At 57.5% G+C, this 14,844-nt stretch overlaps 1 protein-coding gene across 1 annotated transcript; it reads left to right on the top strand.

The window, feature by feature from the left end:
- Positions 1-1,566: 1,566 nt before the first annotated feature.
- LOC308607351 (forkhead box protein J1-like) lies at positions 1,567-4,518 on the top strand (the record flags this gene model as incomplete). The annotated part of the gene is given in 3 exon segments (XM_081219195.1): positions 1,567-2,064; positions 3,752-4,418; positions 4,421-4,518. Coding segments are annotated over 3 exon segments (1,263 nt in total).
- Positions 4,519-14,844: the final 10,326 nt, after the last annotated feature.

The following is a 14,844-nucleotide window of genomic DNA, read 5'->3' as shown; positions in this document are numbered from 1 at the left end:
TGCGAAGAAGCCTCTGGAATGTCAGCTTCTGGGAATCTTGCTGAGGACGGGGCGGGGAGGGAGCGCTTACCGGGAAACACTGGATTACCCTAGCCGCCTTGGGGTGTCTGCGACCGGGGCTGCGGTTTCTGCGGACCTGAGCGGCAGGTGGCATCGGAGAGTCAGACCTGCTTGCGGGCACCAAGACGACACTCGGTCGGGAGACAGAGACAGGCCGCAGAAACGTGAGGAAGTGCCACTCGCAGCCCAGAGGAGAGGAAAGGAAAGCCCCAAGGATGCACCCAGCCCTGGCCCCCGCGCCACGGGCTGCGTCCCTGGAGCAGTCGCCACCTCTGAGCAGCCCAGATGGGAAGGGGGTGGGGCGGAGTACGGTTCCCGAGGCGAACTGCGCGCCGAGGGCCCGGGGCCTCTGCGGGAAGCGCCGAGCCGCGCGCCTCTCCGAGCCCGGCGCGGGGCCCTCGGGCGGGAATGCGCGGAGCTTGGACGCGATGGCGGGTTGGGGACTCGGTCGCGCGCGGGAGAGGGCGGCAGGAGGGAGCTGGAAGAGAGTTACCGCGTGAGAGAGCGGTTAAGAGCCCGCGGTCTCTTTGGAGATGCCCTGGCCAATGGCACAAGCGGAAGCTGTTTATATGGGCGGGGCGTCGCCACGGCAGCAGGAGACGCCTTGTGAGCGGCTACTGAGTGCCGGTCCCTGGCCGCTGGCTTTCAGAGAGGCGCCGGCGGGCGTGAGTGGCGACGAGGATTGCTGGCTGGGCCCTCGAGCTGGGAGCAGAGAGCCGCGGTGAGGGTGGGCGGTGGGAGGAATTTCTTTGAGAACCTTCCTTTGGCCCGGGCTGCGCTCTGAGCCAGGTAAGGGACGGGGAGGGCTGCAGGCCGTGGGAAGGGAGGGCGTCAGTACCAGCCCGCTCTCCCATCCGTCCCCGACGGAAGTGGTGGGCCCGGGGACTGACATCAGAGGCGTTTGGGGGACACTCACTTCCCGCCCCCTTATAACTCTCTGTATTGTTTCCTTCCTTCCCTTCTCAAAGATCAGACGACCTCCCCCGCCCCCCGACCCGTCGTACTGCCCTCCTGGACTCTCTCGCCCCATTTCCATTGGTTGTGGACGGAGAGAGGGGGGTTAATTCCCCGCTTTGAGGGAGAAAGGGGTGGCCTCGCATGCCCCTACACTATTCCCTCGTTTGGCTAATTAAGTCTCCTCTAAGAGATCCAAGAGGAAAAGAGCGAGGCGAACCCCCTGTGGGTCGGACCCCCGGGCACACCTTCTGTTTCCCAGACCTCGGCAGTAAAAGATCCTCCCCAGCTGCAGGAAGGATTTTAGTAAGAGCCTCCCCCCTCGCCCACACTCTCCCCTCGGGGGTGGGGAAAGAGGGCTCAGTTCCCGCTCTGGTCCCCTCAGGCACCACATTCCCTTTGGAGGAGGCTACCCCCGGATCGCGGGATGGAAGCCCGCTTCCGGGAGGCTGCGTAACTGAAGCCGCGGGAGTCAGCGGGCCGGAGAGCTCGGCGGCCACCCTCGGCTCGGCTCGTGGATGTTGACAGCCCCCTCGGAGAGTGCCCGCAGATATGGCGGAGAGCTGGCTACGCGTCTCGGGAGCAGGGGCAGCGGAGGAGGCCGGACCGGAAGGCGGCCTGGAGGAGTCCAACGCCCTGAATGACAGCCTGACCAGCCTGCAGTGGCTGCAGGAATTCTCCATTCTCAACGCCAAGGTCCCCGCCCTGCCTTCAGGGGACACCGACCCTCACGGCTACCACGAGCTGTCAGGCTCGGCCGAGCCGGGGTCTCCCCTGGCGGCGGACCCCGCCTGCCTGGGGCAGCCGCACACACCCGGCAAGCCCACGTCCTTGTGCACGCCGCGGAGCGCCCCCTCGGGGCTGCAGGCCTCGCCTCCCGACGACGTGGACTACGCCACCAACCCGCACGTGAAGCCGCCCTACTCGTATGCCACGCTCATCTGCATGGCCATGCAGGCCAGCAAGGCCACCAAGATCACCCTGTCGGCCATCTACAAGTGGATCACGGACAACTTCTCTTACTTCCGCCACGCTGATCCCACCTGGCAGGTAGGGAGGCACTCCCTCCCTCCCTGCCCATGCCCGCGCGGACTGGACTCACATCCCAGATCCGCAGGCCAAGTAGGCGCGGTACGGCCAGGGCCCCGAGAGAGGAAGGCCGTCCAGGAAGGACCTCAAGGGAGCCCAGTGCTTGGACTGCTGCCCCTTTGACTTCAGAGACGGAGGAGGGAGGATGTTCAGAGGGCTGCAGGGGTGCCGACATAGAGGTTCAAGTGGAAAGAACTTGTCCCTCATCCGGCAGGCTCAGCCCAAAGACCAGGGCTGAACTATGCGTGGACACAGCCCCCCAGGGTAGGTTGATGGACTGAGGGACACATTTGTGTCCCAAGTCCTGGAATTCCTACACACTACCCTCCTCAAGGTCAGTTTGTCAGGGCCTGACTGGAGGCAGAGCATGGTTGCTGCCCGGCTCTGCATCCCGCCTGCTTTCAGTTGGCTGGAGGGGCTCTGGGAGGGGAGAGGGGTGTGCTGCAGGGTGTGGTGGCCATCTGTGTCCCAGTGGAAGGGCTACGGGGCCTTCCGAAAGCTGCTGTGCCAGCCCCCACCCCAAGGCCTCCCTAGTTTCCTGCCTACACTCCTCCCCCTCTTCTCATCAACCTCCCTGCAGGGACAATTATCTCAGCCACGTGCTTTCCACAGGGGCTCTTTCCTCCCACACTGGCTTCATGTTCCAAGTCTCCGGAACCTGGCACAGAGCAGCCAAGGGGCCCAGACCACCATGTAAACCTCCCAGTCTTGCCAGGGCGCACTACTCACCTGCCGGCCCCACCCACCAGGCCCCAGACCCCTGTGCCCCAGCGTGGTTTGGACTGTGCACCAAGGCGTGAACAAGGCAGGATGGTGATTCAGGCTGGGCACACACTGCCCTCAGCCTCTTCGACCATCAGGATCAGGGGCTCCTTGGGGACAGAGACCCTGAGGATGCACAGATCCTTCCCTGTGGCACAGGTCACAGGATCAGAGTTCCTGTGATCACAGCTATTCCACGTTTGCGTGGGCCCTGACCCTGGGGCAGGTACCACTTGTAACCCTGGTGAGAAAGCAGAGACCCTCCACCACCCCCCACCCTACCCCAAGCCTGAGAGCCCCCAGGAATGAGCGCTATGCTTTTGGCTGGGTAATAATCAACTGAGGCCTCAGAGCCTGGGGTGGGAGGAGGGGGACATGGTGGGTGAGGGCCCAGGCCAGCAGGCGGCTCTACAAACAAGGAAAGTCATCAGATCCTCCCACACTTCATCCCCCACCACACACACACACCCTCACACCCACTCACTCATTTCACAAACAGAGAAGGCCAGCCAGGCCCAGGCAGAGGGAGATGGCCGTCCAGGACCTGGGGGAGCCAAGGCCTTTGACCAGAGGCCGCAAGCAGCGGGGTAAGGGAGGGAGGGCAGGACAGGCCGGCACTGAGAGCCACCCTGCGGCTCAGGGCTCGGATGACTGAGCAGGCAGATGTCCTGGCAAATGGGAACAAAAGCCCCCGACAGCACTTCCAGCTCCTGGTGCCCCGTGGCGGGTGTCCCAGAGCCTCCCGCTCAGAGCAGCGCTTCTGTCTCACCTGCCCCCATCGGAGAGAAGGTGGTGGTGGGACTGGCAGTGGCGCTAGGAGCCCCCCATCACTGACCCCACCCACTCTCCCAGCTGTCTTCCTTCTCTCCTATCTCCCTGTGTCCAGAACTCCATCCGCCACAACCTGTCCCTGAAGAAGGGCTTCATCAAGGTGCCTCGGGAGAAGGACGAGCCAGGCAAGGGGGGCTTCTGGCGCATCGACCCCCAGTACGCCGAGCGGCTGCTGAGTGGGGCCTTGAAGAAGCGGCGGCTGCCCCCAGTCCACATCCACCCGGCCTTTGCCCGCCAGGCCGCGCCAGAGCCCAGCGCCGCCCCATGGGCCGGGCCACTGACCGTGAGCACCGAGGCCCAGCAGCTGCTGCGGGAGTTCGAGGAGGCCACTGGGGAGGCGGGCTGGGGTGCAGGCGAGGGCAGGCTGGGGCGTAAGCGTCAACAGCCACTGCCCAAGCAGGAGGCCAAGGTCCCGCGGCCCTCCAGCCCCCTGCTGCTGACCCAGGAGGAGCAGGCTGAGCTGGAACCCCTCAAGGGCAACTTTGACTGGGAGGCCATCTTGGACGCTGGCATGCTGGACGGGGAGCTGGGCACGCTGGAGACCTCGGAGCTGATCCCGACGCTGAGCCCTGCCTCACACGGGGACGTGGACCTCACCATCCATGGCCACCACATCGACTGCCCTGTTACCTTGGGGCCTCCAGTGGAGCAGGCTACCGAAAGCCTGGACTTTGATGAGACCTTCCTGGCCCCATCCTTCCTGGAGCACGCCTGGGACGAGAGCACCGTAGCTCCCTGCCCCCCGAGCCCCTCTTTGAGGCCGGGGATGCCACACTGGCCTCTGACCTGCATGACTGGGACAGCCTGGACGCCTTCTTGTAAGAAGCCAGGCCCTGCCTCACCTCCAGACAGCACCGAAGTCTGGGCCCAGACTGCCCCCCTCCCCGCCAGTGCAGGCCCATGGACACCCTACCACCCAGGCAGGGGCTGGGCCAGGTCAACCCACCAGGCCACACGGCCCCCAGCCCAGGCTATCCTCAGATTCTAGTCCAGCAGGCTGAGAATTGGGGCCCAGGACCAAAATTGCTGCCTCCGCTCCCCAGCCCCCCATACACACAGTGTTTCATTGACCCACTTCTTCCCTGCCCCAGAGACACGCTAAGGTCCCTGCACTATGAGAGCTGCAGCTTGGAGGGGCCCTGGCCAAGCTGGAAACATCAGTACAGGGCCCGCCCCAGAACACCTTAGCTTCGAAGCTTCCTTCTCTCCTGCTCTCCTCCCCAGGTCTCTATCCAGAGCAAGTTCCCAGGTACAACAAATGCTGATTAGGTGACTGCAAATTAACACCCAAGAGGCCTCTCCCGGCAGTCTGTGAGGAGGAGCAAGGCGGAGGGGGGAAGAGAGAGGAGACAGAAAGGAGGCCGGGGTGCTGGGTGGAGCCAGGAGATTTTCTAAGGCCTCTGGGATCTTCTGGCTTCATCCCTAGAGGTGGGGCAGAGGGCATGTGTCCCTAATCTTTGAGCCCAACTTGAGGCTGAGAGCAGCGGGGAGATGGGGATCTGGGGGTTAGGGGCTGGGGCAGCCAAGCTGCAGAGGGAAAGGGGACAGACAGACTAATGTAGTGAGTGTAGCTATAGCTGAGGCTTAACTGGGAGGGACGCAGTGCTTGCTAGAACTACTGGGATCAGGAATGGGGGGATGGCCCCGTGCCCTTGCTTGCACTCCTGCAGGGGAGTGTCTTGCTCCACCATAAACGCCCTGGGCTGCATCCCACATCCACTCTCCTAACCCATCGGGCATTTTAACCTTTTTCATAGAAAGTTATTTACAATAAAAACATTTTTAAAGATAAAGTTTTAAAAAGTCTCAAAATGGACCTGCTTGCAACTTTCTCTGGGGAAAAGCATGGGCCAGTTTTGGGGAGGCCACGGCCCAAGGGGGAATGGCTGGGGGAAGATGGGGGGCACCAAAGGCCTGCAGAGTGTCCCCTGATGCACTCCTCATGATCTCTGGGTCCCCAGAGAGAAAGGGGCTGAGAGGCGGCCCTCGGGGGTCCCCTGCAGACAGGGCCTCGGCACCTCTATATGTGCAATGGGGAGACTGTACCCACAGCCCCGAGGAGCAGGCGGCAAAGGAGGCACAGCCCCCTCCCTAGCCCTGGGGACTCACTCACAAAGGCCGTTCTGGCCCAGGGCTCGGCTCACGTTCCCCACCTCGCCCAAGTTGAGGGCCTGCCCAGACTCACCTGCGGTCCTCGCCTGGGCCTGTCTCCAGCTCCTCCCTCCCTTGGTCCCTTCCTGAAGGGACAGGGTGTGACGTCAGAGGGCCCCAGCCCCTGGGGCCCCACTTGCCACCCTGGGGTTCATTCACCCCGCCCAGGGCCTTCCCTCCAAAGCAGGTTGGGGCTGAGGGAGGCCATCAGGGCAGACGGAAGAGGGGGTGCCTAGACCCTACACCTCCAGCCTGTGAGGAATCAACGTACTAGAGTTCTGATGGGGAAACTGAGGCACAGCAAATATGTGACACTCAGCAGGCACCTTTCAACACCCTCACCCCAGCTTTGCCTGGAACCCCATCTCTCCCCCGAGCCCGCACCTGGCCCCGCCAGCACACCCTTGTGGTGCACAGCCCCTTCCCCCAGCACTCACGTGCACGTGCGCACAGACACACACACACACACACACACACACACAAATGGGCACTGTCCCACACAATCCTGCCCAGCCTCCACGGGCCCCTTTCTCCTGAAGCCCCTTTCTTTCCTTGCACTCGAGGCTGGCTCCAGGACAACCTGGCATTCCCCCGCCAACTTGCTGCTTTCCCTTGCTAATTATTCCAAATATTTCAGAAGGGTGCACACACTGCAGGGCCAGCCGGGTTGGGGCCTTACAGAGCTCAGGAGGCAGCCCATCCTTTTCCCACCACTTGCTGAGGAGGCTGCCCCAACCTCCCTCTGAGACTCCCTTCACCCCCTAAGCAACGACTCCCTCCCTCTCCCCACCACCCTCCGGCCTTCCTGCCCACGGTCCCCAGCACTGGGGGAACATGGGGGCTCCAGCCTCTTCACTGGTCCCCAGGCTCAGCCTCCAGCCCCCGCCAAAAGGGGTACATCCTGGATTGACAGCTGGGGCCGGTCACTGTCCCCACTCCTCACCCGTTGCCTGGGCCCATGCTGGGGGAAGAGGGGCAAGGTCTGGGGCTGGCAGAACTGCCTGCCAGGTAAGGAGAGGCTGAAGAAGCTTCTGGCTGCCAGGAAGAATCCCCAGGAGCTCCTGAAAATCCCTATGCTTGGGACTAGCGTCTCTGGGGCTGGGACCCAAACACTGTCACTTTTAAGGGTCCATGGATGCTGCCAACAAGCAGCCAAAGCTAAGAGGGGGCTCCGAAGCGGCCAGAACACAGGGCTTCACACACCCTTTCAGCAGGCAGCATTTCTGGGTTGGCGGTGGAGGGGGCGGGAAGCGTGAGTGGAACCTGTCCCTCCTATTCATCCCTGCCCCGGCCCTTTGGCTGGGTGGCTTTTTCAAAAAACGTTCAGTGACTCCGTATTTATTTAGAGATTCAATGTAATCCCAGTCAATATATACTTTGCGCCCTTAACAGTAAGTTGCAGACAGGCTGCCCCATTAGCACTAGATTCTTTAGTGTGTGTTTCGTTAGAACAAGGACACGCCTCCATAATCCCAGTACCACCATCACAATCAGGAAATGAACACTGACCTGGTAATCCCATGTAACCGCAGACCCCCTTCACGTCTTGCAGATCACCCCAGTAATGCTCCTCTCCATTCCAGCATCCCAATCCAGGACCCCATGTTGCACTGAGCTGTCCTTTCTCTTTTGCCCTGTGTGGCTTTGAGCCCATGACTCAAGCTCTCTGCGCAGGTTTCGCATTTCCTTTGATCTCCACTTTTGAGGTGAGAAGCCCTTCAGCCACTTCACCCTCAGGTGTGGTACAGTCCCTTCCCAAAGCACGAAGCCAGCTTTCTGTCTCCTCACTTTCCACCACTTCCCTATCCTCCCTCCCCCATGTATCGCCAGCCAGGAAAGGGATGAGGGGCAATGTTCAGGAACTCAGTCTTTGGGGACCCTCGCCATCTGCCCACGGGACAGGCCACCCCCAGCTCCAGTGACGGGAAGGCCCCCGGGATGGGATTCCATGCTGGCCTGAAGCAAATGCGCCAGGCCTCCTGAAGAGCTGAGCTGAGGGCAGGAAACACTCTTCTCCCCGCCTCTGCCCCCCTCAACATACTGGGGACCCAGACTTGAAGAAGGAAGGTCATGTCCATGGTGTCCTCCCAGATCAGCACCGACACCGTCTCCTCCATGTCCGGCTCCTACATCGCCCCTGGCACGGAAGAGGACGGGGAGGCTGTCCCCTGCCCCCGGGCCACCAGCAGGACCCCCTCAGAAGAAGGAGACGTAAGAGAGGAGCATGGGATCGCCCTCCCCGCTCTGCTCTGCTGTGTACTTGAGTCCCAAGGAGCTCAGTCCAGGGCCTGCCAGGGAGATCGGCAAAGCCCCCCAGTGCTCGGGAGGGGAGCCCTGGAAAACACGGTACCGGGTTGTTGAATCAGACTCCCTCAGATGTGATCTTCCATGTGGCACCACTTCTGTCCTGAGGACTTGGTTTGGGTTTGCTGCCAGGCGACCTGGGTAGGAGAACCGGTGGCATCTGCACCTTGACTTTTGTTGCTCCTTTGCAGGTGACGCCAGCGGCGTCTCCAGACTGCAACTTTGCGGGCCTCGTCGCCACCGCTGAAGAGCAGGATGCAGAGGTAAGAGCAAGGTGGACGCTGGTGCCCCTCCACAGTCAGAGGGACTGCCGGCGCTGGCACAGGATGCAAATAGGATGGGGGCTGTTCTGGAAGAAGCCTTCCAAGGTGGTGCTCTTGGATCTGTTAGAGGCAGGGTGCAGAGCAGAGGGACTGTCCGGTTAGCAGAGGGTGCTGGTCTCAGCGTAATAGGCGTGGGGTGAGTTCCAGAGGGAAGTCTTCCAGGCGAGACCCTTGAGAGGTGTTTGTCCTCCAATTCACTTAGTATTTACCTGGCACAGGCATCTCACATCTTCCTGGCACTGGGGGACACAAAGACCGAGTGACATGGCTTTTGCCTGCCCACACCCCCAATCCACCCATCCCACCCTTTCCGCAGCTCCATCTGATGGAGGAATCAGAGTTATAACTCAGCGTGAGAAGTGCTCTGACGGAGGTGTGCCTGAAGTATATGGAATGCCCAGCTCCCAGTGGGGACTCTACAACTTTCTCTTGAGCCAGATGTTCTCAAAGGAGTATCTGGATGGGACTGGGGATCCTAAAGGGTTCCTGAAAGTTTTATGATCTCACGGTTTGCTTTTTCATTTGACAACTTTTATTTCCACCTGAGAGAAACAGTGTGAGCTGAACTATTACCAAGGCTATTCCTGACAGTCCCACGGTCCCTCTGTTAGGTGCCTCAGACCTGGTCCCTCTGGAACGTGCCTCAGACCTGGTCCCTATGGGCCGATCCTACCTCGCCAAGCAAAATCTGCCTCTGCTGGGCCTCCCAGCCATCTCACACGGACAGGAAATGTCTGGATACCATGAGGGTGATTAGTTCTGTCTTCTGACAATCAGTAGACTCATTTCACTGCTTTATGGGCTCACAGTGCCTTCCTTCTGTCCTAGGGAAATGATGTTCTAGAAGAAGAGGACGGATCACCCACACAAGAAGATGGAAAAAGACCTGGTCTTTTGCTCCCTTTTATTATATTTCTTTCCCGGGTATTCTCTGAAGGGTAGGGAAAGGGGCACTGGTGTGACTTGGTGGCACTGCTCAAGGGTGTGGCTTTGGGGAAAGGTCATCTTCTTGATGGAATATCAAACCAAGCAGGGTATCTAAGGACCTCAGCAGCCTTCCTGGCTCTTTCTGGGCCTCTGAGCCTAGGCTGCAGAAGATACATGGAGTTCTCCATCTACGTTGAGTAGATCCTGAAGCTTCTTGGGCAACTGCCATCACCTTCCTTCCTGCTTCAGCTTCTCAGCTGAGTCTCACAGAACTGCTCTAGCAGCCCCAAAGTTCATCTGCAGCAGGAGAACAGCTTCCTCCCCTTGGGGGAACCGACTGTTAGGCAGTAGGTTTTCCTGCTTTAGTGAAGAAAACGGCTGGTGTTACAGTAGCAGAAGGATCACAGCCCTGGCGGCACAGCAAAGGTGAGGTGAAGAGACGTTAGCAGCTCAGCGTGCACTAGTGTTTGTAGGCTATTGGAACGAGTCTCTTTACCATCGTTCAGGCCTCAAGTAGATATTTTTTTTTAATTCCAAGAGTTGGTTTACAATGTTGTGTTAGTTTCTGCTGTACAGCCCCGTGAATCAATTATACATATACATATATCCACTCTTTTTTTAGATTCTTTTCCCATATAGGCCATTACAGGGTACTGAGTAGAGTCCCCTGTGCTCTACAGCAGGTCCTTATTAGTTATCTATTTTATATATAGTAGTGTGTATATGTCAATCCCAATCTCCCAATTTATCCCTCCCCTCCCTTGCCCCCCGCCATAACCATAAGTTTGTTTTCTACACCTGTGACTCTATTTCTGTTTTGTAAATAAGGTCAATCATATCTTCAGTCGGAAGAATTTTGTTTCTAGTAAGCCGAGAAGCGAAGGAAGGACCTACATATAGAGAAAGGAAGTGGCGGGTTGGGGGGGGGGGTTATGCGAGCTGGGAATCCCACCTGGAATTGTAGGACCAGGCGTCCCAGGAACCGGTGTCTCTTCCGTCTGCTCCTCTGAGGTGCCTCCACAGAAGGGCAACCTCTAGAGCAAACCTGGATCCCAGCCTGGATGCAGATGTCATGCTAGTCGCTTCTGCTTTGGCCATGGCAGTTGCTTGGTGGGTGGTGTGGTGTGCAGGGGGTGCACATGTGCACATGACCACTCTCTCCTGGCCAAGTAGTGCCGGAGGAGGGGTGGTCGCCCAGGCTGTGCCTCTGTCGCCCGCGCACGCCAACCAAGCCGGGGTTGGGCGCTACCTCGCCTCGGTTGATGTCTTCAGGGTGCAAGGCTCCGAGTTCTCCATTGTGATTGTCGTCCCCAGTAGAATATTTGCTTTTAAAAGGCAGAGGGCAGTACGTGGTTTCCGCCTGAAATTCCATATGTGGTTTCCACCTGACATGCTGTACACAGTAGATGTATGTTTCTTCCTCTGCCTTTCACCAAGGAAAAAAAAAAAAACGGGTGGGGGGCTTGAAAAAATAACACCTAAAACTGTCCCCTTCCCATCTTACACGACTGTAGGTTTCTGGTCAGCCCCTTAAAACATCCTCAGAATAGCAAATTAAGTCTCAAAGAAAATAAATCATAATTTTGCAAGCGATGCGATTCTTTGATTTGAGGTGCAAAATTACGGGACCAAAGAGCTTTAATTGCCATTTTATGTATTAGTCATTTCGCAGAGCCTTGTGGTCATAAACACACCCCACGTGCACCGACAGACACAGGCCGGAGCCTGGGGTCTCTTCCCCCGTGGCTCTCCTAGCTCTTCCAGCCTGGCTTAGCTCTGCTGTGGGCCCAGGTCTGTGTTTCCGAATCCCACAGACCTCGCCAGCGCCTGATTTCCCAGGAACAAAGGCTGGAAAGGGGCCAGTTAAGGAAACAGAGCAGAACAGAGCGAGAACACAAATGTTCCCACACAGTTTCCTTTATTGTCCACTCTCCCCACTTAATTATTGTCTTTTTTTTAACATATGATTTGATGTTTTTTGTCTCCATCCTTAAGATTTTTATTTTAAGGACAGCAAAGCAGAGAAAAACACAGCCAGGTCCTCTCTAACTGCCTTAAGTCCATTACAGGCCAGAGGACATTTGCATTTCTAGGTATGGAGTGTGACAATAACAATGACTTTGACATTGCCAGCATGAAAGCACTGGACAATAAGCTGTGCTCTGCGGTCTGCTTACCCGGTGAGTGGCAGTCTGCTGAACATGAACTTGGTGGGAGATGCTCCCCTGCTCGCACCCCTGCTCTCACCCTAGGACACCCATCTCCTGCCCTGCAGTTCCTGCAAGAAGACATGGGCTTTGCTAAGGTGCTGGGAGCCAGTTGCTGAAAGGAAGTGAGGCGGCCTCGGGAGAGTCCTTGGGCAAAGAGCGACTCTGCTCTAAACGAATCTATTTGGGCATGGAGAAAGGCGCAAAAATACCCCCAAAGCCTTCCGATTTGGCCTGACCGTGCCCCCTCCATCATGATCTTGCAGATCCCATGGCAGGGGGCCTGGTCTTGTTTCCATCAACAGGCAGTTTAAGGCAGACACGGCCTCTGTGATAAGGTCTTGGAAAGAGAGCCTGAGCCCTTGAAAAGGGAACCTGTAGCCCCTCAGAGGAGAGTGGTTAGTTAGGATCAGAGAGGAATTTCAAAGCCTGCATTTTATAGACTAGCTCTGTGACCCAGTGAGCTCTGGGCGACCACCAGTTGCCTTGTGCTCCCTAGATTTGGATCCCAAAGGAACGATCAGGGGTGGAGGGTGACTCTTCTCCCTGGAGGCCTAACTCTATAAATTCAATCAGGGCCATCAACGTGCCCCTTATTCCTTCTCATGACACTAAACTGAATCCGGGATGAGTTCTCAGGAGGAGCCCACCTGTCAGTCACACTCTGCGCACTGATGTCTCTCTGCTCCGTGCTCACCAAGGACTTCACCAACCATGGCTCTAAAGCCACATCTTGCCCGGTGGACTAGGTCGAAATTGCCCCTCCTGGGTTCACAGCAGAGACTGCCTTCATGTTGCGTGGTTTGTAATCTCTTAAACATGCCCTGGACATACTTAAGCTTCAGGACAGCCACGTCCCGTCATGGGTCCAGTGCTTTACTCTCTTGGCGACGTGGTTACAGGTGCTGGAGGGACACAAACTCCTGTGGTTGCCACTCTCCATCAGATTGCAAAAGACCCAGGTCCTCACCCCTCTGGCCCCATGAAGGCTTGTGGTGGAGGAAGCCATAATCCCCAGAGACACCTCCCACGGCCTTCCCAGGGGCTCTCCGGTCCCTTCCCACTTAGCATTGACCCAGCCAGGCCTGGGCCAGAGTGGCTGAGGTCCAGGGTACACTTCACTTCCTGCCTTCCTACTCTTTACCTGGCTTCTGCCTGTCCATTTGTTTCTCATGTCTTTTTGCCAAATGTACGTCTGTCTGTCCAGTTTGTTCATTTTGAAACTCATTTAGGTTATCCAGACTTCATGTGAAAGTTCATGTTCACCCACACCCAACCCCAAGCTTGCTGGGCGCACGCACATCCGAGGGGCCCTCGCTGAGGCTTCCGGTCGTAACTGGCAAGAGCCTGTATTTAATATGCTGAAATTTTCCAGGAAAAAACATATTTGTGAGACTAGATTAATCCCTGTTCCACAAAAGCGGGGATGCTTCTGTGGCAAAGGTTACAGGCAGGATTTGTTTTGGTCACTAGTTGGGGAAGATGCCATCTCTGCCCTCACTCCGCCCTGAGTGTGTGGCAGCTGTGCCGGCCAGCTGCTCACTGGGTTTCAAGAGAGGAATCTAGGCTCCTGCCTCCCTGCAGTGGCTCCCCACCAACCCCCGTGTTGGGCAGAGAGAGCTCCTGGGAATTGTTTCAGCCACCCATGCTGGTGGAAACTGACCCCAGGCCTTGTGCTTCCTCCTCTCCCTAACTCCTTCGGGCCAACCTGCTGGTGGATGTTTATTCCACTCTGGGATTGCGGCAGGGGAGCGAGACCTGGAAGGAAAACAATGCCTGGGCTTCTTTATGGTGATCTCGAGAGCCAGCCATTCTCAGATTAAACTGGCTTCACCGTTCAGGCCAGACATGAAACCGAATGACAGTGGCGGCTGCCGGGAGAGGGAGTTGAAGGTCGCATCGTAGCCTCACCCCGAGGTCTCAAGGGCTCTTACGGGAGAAGGAAAGTGCATCTGCTCTCTTGGTAAAATGTTTCTCGGGTTCTGCTGTTAGCGTCACACAGGTAGTAAAGAGCTGGGGAACTCTCTGGAAGCATCTGTCGGGTTAATGTCAGGTTAATGACAGGAGCATCCACTGTGGTAGGTCCCGTGGAATCAACAGACCTCACCACGCTCAGCTGTAAGTTCAAAGTTCCATCCTATGACTGAGGTGCCTCAGGCTGGCTTGGCCGTCAGGACAGCTTCTCAGGCACTTGGTCTCCCTCTCCACGCTGTTTCCCTCCCCACATGGATGCCACTCCCCTCACGGAGCGCCCACAAGGAGGGAGCCCGGGGAGCATCCCATGGTCCACCCTCCCCAGGCCCACAGGTGCTCTGCCAGGAGCCCCAGCTCGCGGCAAGGATGGCTCAGGTCCCCATCCTCGCTGCTCTCATCAGCCTTGTGGGAGTGATGTTGAGAAAGCACCTGTGTCATTCCAGCACCTCTTCCGCTAAGAAGCCTCTGGGTCTTCTTTGGCCCTGAGACCAAGGTGTGGGGGGGCAATGGTATGTTCTGAGATTGTTCTGCAAGGTTCTCAAAGGGAGGAAATCTGAGTTGACCATTGTAGGTGGTGAGCCGATTAGAAGCGTGAGGCCATGCTAGGTAGACGGGGCCCCAAGGAACCTGACGGAGTATCACACAGGCGTCAGGATAGTGGCCAGGGGACCAGTGACAATTCTGTGAAAAGGCTCTGGGGAGTGTGATGGGAAAAAGCAAAGATAATTTGAGTTTATTAGTGGAAATACAAATGCTTTTGTTTTGTTTTGTTTTGTTTTGTGTGGTACGCGTGCCTCTCACTGTTGTGGCCTCTCCCATTGCGGAGCACAGGCTCCGGACGTGCAGGCTCAGCGGCCATGGCTCACGGGCCCAGACGCTCCGTGGCATCTGGGATTTTCCCGGACCGGGGCATGAACCCGTGTCCTCTGCATCGGCAGGCAGACTCTCAACCACTGCGCCACCAGGGAAGCCCGATACAGATGTTTTTAAATGATGGCATTGGACAGGAGTGGGCATACCGATGAAATCTAAAAGTACTTATGGAGGGAATTCCCTGGCCGTCCAGAGGTTAGGACTCAGCACTTTCACTGCAGTGGCCTGGTTCAATCCCTGGTCGGAGAACTAAGATCCTCCAAGCCACTGCGCAGCCAAAATCAAAACAAAGAAAAGTACTTATGGAGACCTGACATAACCCAAGACTAAGACGCCACTAGGAAGGGTTATGCTTCGCAGATACTAAGGAAAAATCGGAATTAACTTTC

The sequence above is a fragment of the Mesoplodon bidens genome, assembly GCF_964165515.1.
Source record: "Mesoplodon bidens genome assembly, chromosome: 19".
Classification (NCBI taxonomy): Eukaryota; Metazoa; Chordata; class Mammalia; order Artiodactyla; family Ziphiidae; genus Mesoplodon; species Mesoplodon bidens.
The sequence above is the reverse complement of the archived record's forward strand: the minus strand, read 5'-3'. Positions and strand labels throughout refer to the sequence as shown.